The following is an 8,081-nucleotide window of genomic DNA, read 5'->3' as shown; positions in this document are numbered from 1 at the left end:
AAATATCCCATAGACGATGAGAAGGTACGCCAGAAAGCTTTACAGGTCAAAGAATGCATAGCAGTGGAAAATTTCCATCCCACCAGTATATGGTTGGAAGATTTCAAGTTGACCTACGGCATACCAGCTTTCGATATGGAAACGCTGCGCAATAATGTGCCCCTAACTGAAGAAAAACATCCTCATTTGAGTGCCATAGATATGATTCAATATGTTAGTCAACAGGAACAGGAAAAAAGTTAAAAAATTATAAAAATTCCAGAAAACGGAAATTACCCCAAGAACATTTTCCAGACGAAGATGATTTAAGTGGAAACCACTATACGCTGGAGCCTACCATTATCTATGAAAGCAATGATGACAACTATGATGATGAGGGCCCTTTTAATAATGCGGCACCCAGCAGTGCTGGCGACAGTGATCACGAGATTGAGGTTATAAAACTCCAAAATAATGCAAAAGGCCAGGAGCAGTATCGTGTTAAAATACCACCAATGCCTGCTGCCCAGAGATGGCGGTTACCCAAACGCCGTTCCCTTTCGCCCCTGCCCGATATTGAATCTGTTGATGAGGCTATGCGGCATTTAAAGGCACTCGAGGAATATGCCATGTTGCAGGACAATTTTCGAGCTATAGGTTTGTTGACACAATTGGAAGATGTTTTCAAGAAACAAAAGAAAAAATAAGTACCCAGTACTTTAAGTAGGTATTTAGCTTAAGAACAGTTTGGGGAGAAAGCGTTCAAAAGAGATTTACTTTTTTGCAAAACTTATGCTTGGAACCAGAATAATAACTGCCAAAACCACTAAAATGTTGGTAATCGATTTGTTGGGCAGTTATTCGAAATCTGGTGTTTTCCCCTCTTTCAATCAGCTGATTTTAGTGAAATGGTGAAAGAATCAAGTTACAAAAATTTTAGTGGTTTTGGCAGTTAAAAAAAGCGCTTTATGATAATAACCAAATGAAATCAAGACCCCGAATATAACAAATTAAAAAACAATTGAGAAGTTGGGTTTTAAGATTTTGGGACATCAACTTCCGGGAACGCACGTAATTGAATGCATTTTTTAATTCCTCCCCCCTCAGCATACTTTTGCCCAATTTTTAAAATATTATATTTTAAGTTAATTATTTGATTACACGTATTAATTCCTTCACATTACAAATGCATGTATATTACATGTGTATTTTCGAGAACAAAAAAGGTATTGGAAAACCCGTCAACATTTTTTTGTAATCAGCCAAAAGTGATAATTTTAGTTTACATTCCACAATGCCTACATCGACTTTTAGTTTTTATTTATTTTTTAACATCAGAAGAAAGTGGTCATTAATTGATTTTGCATTCCATAATACCGATGTCAGCTTTTGTTCATTCAATAACAAATGAAGTGTATCGATCCGTCAACTTGTTGTCTGTAGACTGTACATTTTAATTTTATAATTATAACTTATAGGCATTTTACGAAGCACATATTTCAAGAGTTTTAATAACAATAATTTAGTTTTACATAAGCATTTTTTATAAAAAACAGTTTGTTATAGCTTATTTTATAACAGCATTTCGATAACAAAAATTTATCGATTTGAACTGGGACTAGATTTTTTTATATATTTGCATACTGTGTTTTGTGTCCCATAAGTATGCTTGTGAAGAACTAATATTTTAAATGTAGTTTTTAAACTAATTTGAATTAAAATATAGGCACACATTGTTTTAAATGTGTCTAAAAACATTCCATTTTAAAAAAGGTCTATTTTTGTTTCTGTAGTATAAAAAAGAAAATTCAATCATTACTCCTTACCTTACAAAACATGTCTTTCCCAACTTTCTGCAAAGAAATAAAAGAATTTGCAACAATGTTTTTTTTAATAAAGTCATAAAATATGAAGAAAATGCTTTATCAACACGTGTTTTTTTTTTAATACAAAGTTTTCTGTTAAGTTGGGTATAAACCTCAGTTTTTACAGTGAAACTCCATGTAAAAAATAGTGAATAAAAACTATGAAAACAATTTTATTTGTGGTACTTTATTGAGTAGAAATTTGGAATTCATTAAAAGTGCGGACAAAATGTTTTTCAACTTGAGCCAACATGATAAAGGAAAAGGAATTTTCGTCGCATTCTCGCTATCGCTTGATATGGTTTTCCACGATACGATAGAAAATGTTTGCAGGGTGATACAACATATGATGGGAGTGTTGCCTATGTCTTTTGAATGCAAAAAACGCTTTTTTTTGGGGGGTTTCAATCTTCTACAATAAGGAACAATCTTATTACCTACCTTAAGGAAACAATGTTTTGTGAAAGTTTTCCACAGTGAACGATCTTAATACCTATCCAAGGTGGATTTATAAAGGTGATCTCACTTAAAGAGCCAGCCAGTTTGACGGTATTAAGATGTCAATTCTGTGTTTACATTCACAGCAAACAACTACATTTTGTTCACGTAATCTTTATTTGTGTTTCTTTCATTGTGCCTGCACACGTACACACAAGAGCGTAAGTTTAATTGCGGATTTTTCATATAGTCGGCGTTGACAATTTTTTTCACAGCTTGTGACTCTGTAATTGCATTCTTTCTTCTGTCAGTTATCAGCTGTTATCTTTAGCTTGCTTTAGAAAAAAGTGTAAAAAAAGTATATTTGATTAAGGTTCATTCTAAGTTTTATTAAAAATGCATTTACTTTCTTTTAAAAAATCCGCAATTACTTTTTGGGCAACCCAATATTTTTTATGTTGTTGTACAAATGAGACTACCTTTAAAATAATTCAGCCATGATACCAAGGGGGATTCAATGAGGTGTTCTCACGAGAAGAGCTGTTAAAAGCCGGCCAGGTTTGAAGGCAATAAGATGGCAGATTTTTATTTGGATTCTCTTTTTTGTTATCTTTTCTCTCGCATATTCTGTGCTCATGTACGCACATGTATACACACACGCACACAAATTTCTTTGTGTGTGTTGGCAAAACTTCGATCAGCTTGATGACAACATGGCGGATTGCACCATATGATTTGTGGTTGTTGAACAAATGAGACCACCTTTAATTCTTTCGCTCCAATGCGCCATGCCATGATATCTACCGTTACAGAAGATAGCCATTATTTTATTAAAATGTTATAAAAATAACGGAGAAATGTCACATCGAAGAAAATAAAAGTAATCGTAAAACAAGCAAGAGAAGGAAAAGTCGGGCAAGATCCACTATATAATAACCTACACCCACCCTATGTGTATAAATTGGGAGGTATTAAATGGGCGCTAAATCTGAACCGATTTCGGCAGATGTTTAGAAAAATAGGTACGACAACAAATCGTACCAAATTGTGGGCAAAACCGTGGAAACTTTTAGTAACTCCGACCAAAGGTATTTAATGTGATTATCATATTGTCACCATAGGCCTACGAGCCCATTTTGGGCAGCGCTATCGAGTGGAGAGCCCGGCCGTCGTCGGCCTTTTCTTAAATACTGAGTGCCCGTAATACACGATATGACAAGAAGAGTTATTGGCGCCTTTAAATAACCAATGGTCATAACATGCCGGCGGGGATTGGTCCTATGGACCGGAACGAGCTTGCTCAACTATGGAGCTTGATGAGGATCACTACCTCCACATACAAATGTGGCTACAACAACAACAACAACAACGGTTTACTCTTCACCGCTACTATAGGATACTGACATCTGCGAAAATTTGGCGTATCATACCGAAGAACACTATTAGCAACTTTGTCTCTGTAAGAGCATGTGCCTTTGCCAAAGCCATCGGTTTGATGTTTGAGTCTTTGGTAGAGTTTCCGGACTTAATTTTGACTCTTGAACAAATTGATTCGCTCACAATCACGTCTTTAGATGGCGATCCTCGTCAAGCTCCTGTAGGTGAGCAAGCTCGTTCCGGTCCAAAGTACCGATCGCCGCGGAAACATGGTGGCCATTGGTTTTTTAAAGACGCCAATAACTCGCCTTGTCATATCGAGCATCGTAAGTAGTATTTATGCAAGGGCCGCTGCCGCCCAGCCTCACACTGAGATTTCGCTCGATACCGCTGATTGTCCGCGACTGCCGTTGCAGCTACTCCTTATGTAGTATTCCACTATCCGCAACCTGTGTACGTGCCCGGTAGTTCGCATCTAAGCTTCTTGTGACTACTATGAGCACCACGCAAATCGGACCTCCAAGTTCTAGCTTGTGTGGTGCTCATAGCTATCCAGTGTCGGTCCTTTAAATTTGTCTCTTCTTTCCGTGGAGTAGACGATTTAGGGTCTTAAGTCCATAAAAGTAGCATTTTTTTCTCCATTTGAAACAATGGGGCTTCTAGATACGTGGACAGTCAGGCAGCGCTGGAGGCTCTGGGGGTGTGTCATATGAGATCGAAACTGGCTAGAAGATGCAAAGATCTTCTTCGAACCATGGGAAAGGCTGTCAGCCCGTATATATTTATATGTTTGGAACAGTTTGGTACGAATCGAACCATATTTTCTTTTTAATCAATTTCTATGGCGTTTGAATTAAATTCCCCTTTCCAATAAGAAACAACTATGTGGAAACTGATTCTTTTGTTTTTGTAGCAGCGTGTTGCAGGGAAGGATAAGTCAGTGCTGTAGTACCTTTATGTACTTTTTCAACCCATGGAATACCGTGGTACTCCTGTGACCCCTTTAGTACTTTGCACAAAAATTTTTTGGAAGATTTTGTTGTCTTTGAATTTTTCTTTTTACCATCCACCATAGGATGGGGGTATACTAATCTAGTCATTCCGTTTTTTACACCTCGAAATATTGATCTGGGACCCTATAAAGAAAATATGGATTCACGTTAGCGGTCGAACGGATGAAGGTAGCTACTTGAAATTTTGCATACTTACTTATTGATTTAGACCGAATGGATGCAGGTATCCGTTCAATAGCTTGCATGGCTACTTCTTATTGATGTTTGTTGTTGTTGTAGTAGCAGTGTGTGGTACACTGCTGGGTGGCAAATGCCGTAAATTGAAATGTCAACGTGGTTTTAGAAATAAACTTTGTTTTATAACTTACCTTCTTCAAATGTGAATTACTTTTGTATTTTCATTTTGTGGCTTATGTGTGGAATATCGGACCAAATAGAACATCCCCTCGAGATTTAAAAAAAAAATGCAATTAAAATTGTGCGAAATGTATCCTGATGCACATAGAACTCAGTACCACTTGTACGGAATGTGTTCACATTATCTTCGTCACCATTTTTTTTATAGTGAGTTTTGACAGTTGTTCGTGTGAAAAGTCGAAGTCAGTACTAGGCTTAACTTGATCCTGTGATTTGTTGCCTCACAACCATGACATAATTACCAGGAATTGTACCGTAAACAGATGAGTACAAGTTTTTCTCGCGAAGTGCACTATCTGTCAACGAGTATTGGTTGTGTGTGTGTATTATAGTTAAGAACCATTCCACACATAAACAATGAAAAATGGAGCGAACTAGTAACTCAAACTCTACAAAAATCTCAGTAATAAACAATACTTTTATTAAAATTTTTTCATTAGCTATGGAGGAATGTCCTACTGGATGAAATCAGTAAGTTTCTTTGCTTCAAAATCTATTATCTAAAAAAATAATCACGAAAATAAACTTCACAAAAATCGCACATAGTACCAACCTTTTAGCCGAACAGACCTGTTAGATAAGTTGTTTTTATCGAACTGAGAACTTTATTGAAGAAGGTCATCTGGCAACCCTAAAGTAAGTATGTATATGTAAGTCATACAGTTTACTGTCAAAAGCAATAAAAACAAAGCTGAAAGCAAGCCTCTTTGCAATATTTTGTAAAACTCAGCATACATTTTAAAACTTTTAGATTTATTTCTATATATAAGTAGGCTAGAGGTTAGTCCAAAGCACAATTTCATTTCTATTGGACTCCCTATTTAAGCTATCATTGGTTCACAAAACACACTTATTAGCATATTTATCTGCAACTTGTAAGTCCAACTGGAAAAGGAGTGGGTGCTGCTTTGTCGGAGAGGAGATGCATTAAAATTCATTTTTATCATTGGTAGTGCCAGGTTGTGGTTGCATATTCTGCAACGAATTGTTCTTGTTCCTGAATAAGATTATTTGGAATATTTATTTATCCCTAATATTGGCACATGATAAAATAAGGAAATTTTGGTGGACAAAGAAATTGCAACAGCAGGCTATTGGTGCCTCAAATATCTTCTTTTGCCGTTCAACAGTTATTTGTCATTGTCCCCTATTCAAAGTTGTCCATTGTTAATTCAGCCTATCATCAAATATGGATAATGCTCTTCAATCGCATTGCAACTGCCGCAAATGCACTAGTTTAACATTGAAACAGCGGATTGGAGTCATACATGAGTACGAATCACATCGCTCCAAAAAACCTAGCATAAAAAGTTTAGCCTCCAAATTTGATTGCTGCTATTCGGAAATCAAAAAAATCCTTCTCAATCGTGACGCCATCATTTTTGCCTACAAATCTATGGGCAGACAGAAACTAGCCAATTCGAATGAGATGCCGCCGCATCTCACTCCAGAAAGACTGGAAAAGCTGGAGTTCTTTGGAAAGGTCATGTTTGAATACATACAACGTGTTATGTACTGCAAGTATGCCATTAACGAACAAATAGTACTGAAAAAGGCAATTGAAATCAAGCATCATATGTGTATGACTTTCTTTGATCCGGGCGAGAAATGGTTGGAAAACTTTAGAATTACATATGGCTTAATAGGATTCGATCCACAATCTCTGCGCCTTAGCATACAATTGGATGAAACAAAACGGCCCCATTTGAGCGCATCCGATATAATAAATTATGTGAAGCGTATGGAGCGGATAGAAGAGATAAATCAATGTAATGGTGGCTCACCTTCCTCCTATGGGGAGATGAAAAACAATGAACACATTCTTCCTGATAATGAGTTGTACGATGATATGAACGGCGATGAAGAACATTCCCAACAAAGGAGTTCTCAAAACCATCTACCACCAAGCAACCATACTTCTAACCAATCTGCTGAACATGAGAACTCAAATCACTTTCCTTTAGAACCATCGATTGTATATGAATGCAACGACGACGACCCCCAAGATTATGGTAATTCCTACTCAAATAGTCATTACGAGCAGCAAGATAACCATGTAAACAACAAAAAGCGTTCATCAAATCTTACAGGCATCGAATCGGTGGAGGAGGCTTTGGAACATTTAAAATTACTCGAAGAGTATGCAATGCTACAAGACAATTTTCGTGCTATTGGTCTACTAACTCAATTGGAGCAATGCTTTACAAAGCAATCAAGAACAGAATGAGTTTCCTACGTTACTAAGCTGGATTTGGTATCAAGTGAGAAACTAACTACGTACTAAGTACTAATTGTGTACTAGCCATTGATGCAAATACCGCCAGAAAAGTATGCTTGTGTCCAACATGAAATACTATATCAATGGTGATACACAGATTTGTACTCTTAAATATTATAGTGCGGTATTTCGACGCTATATCAAGAGTAAAATGTTAATATTTTATACAAGAAAAAACAAAACAAAAACATAGTAAGAATAATTTTATAATTGTTAAGGATAATGACAAATAAATAATCCATTCCCTTTAAAATAGTATAACTTAAGCTTGGCACTTTTACTTCATGCAAGTAACAGCAATTGTCTTTACAAATTTTCGTTAAAGGACTGTGTGCAGATCTAACATCAAAACTCCTCAAACTAGCATGCATCTCGATCAAGCCTGATTGACCGTAGCTTTTATCTTAAGGTGGGTATTAAGTTCCTGTTTCACAGCGAAATACCCATGTTTTTCACGATTAATTTTTGGAAAACTACTAACATCGCACTGATAACATGCTACTGCAATCCCATGGCAGCCGGTTGTACGTACCGGATTGACCCGATGAAGTCCTTCATCGGCAAGGGCTGCCCCCTCAGTGTACAACACACTGCTACAACAATAACTATTATAAAAATTTATGACAAATAATGAGGAAATGCCCTAATGAATCTATTAATAAAAATATTAATTTCACTGTGGAAAACGAACTTTAACCCACCTTTATGATTAAA

At 36.5% G+C, this 8,081-nt stretch overlaps 2 protein-coding genes across 2 annotated transcripts; both read left to right on the top strand.

Moving 5' to 3' along the window:
• LOC131998566 (major centromere autoantigen B-like) lies at positions 1 to 1,774 on the top strand (the record flags this gene model as incomplete). The annotated part of the gene is given in 1 exon segment (XM_059371038.1): positions 1 to 1,774. A coding segment is annotated over 1 exon segment (243 nt), but the record flags the coding sequence as incomplete, so codon positions are not given.
• A 3,991-nt stretch (positions 1,775 to 5,765) lies between these two features.
• On the top strand, positions 5,766 to 7,633 carry LOC106091598 (uncharacterized). Its single transcript, XM_013258158.2, has 2 exons — positions 5,766 to 5,869; positions 5,947 to 7,633. Exon 2 carries the CDS (start codon positions 6,279 to 6,281, stop codon positions 7,314 to 7,316), a length of 1,038 nt encoding a protein of 345 aa, XP_013113612.2. The 5' UTR covers positions 5,766 to 5,869; positions 5,947 to 6,278; the 3' UTR covers positions 7,317 to 7,633.
• Positions 7,634 to 8,081: the final 448 nt, after the last annotated feature.

This window comes from Stomoxys calcitrans, chromosome 1, assembly GCF_963082655.1.
Source record: "Stomoxys calcitrans chromosome 1, idStoCalc2.1, whole genome shotgun sequence".
Classification (NCBI taxonomy): domain Eukaryota; kingdom Metazoa; phylum Arthropoda; class Insecta; order Diptera; family Muscidae; genus Stomoxys; species Stomoxys calcitrans.
This window is presented reverse-complemented; position numbering and strand designations above follow the sequence as displayed.

Bases quoted from the DNA above. Each gene is read 5' to 3' on its own strand.
- LOC106091598 (XM_013258158.2), top strand. From the start codon at position 6,279: ATGGATAATGCTCTTCAATCGCATTGCAACTGCCGCAAATGCACTAGT.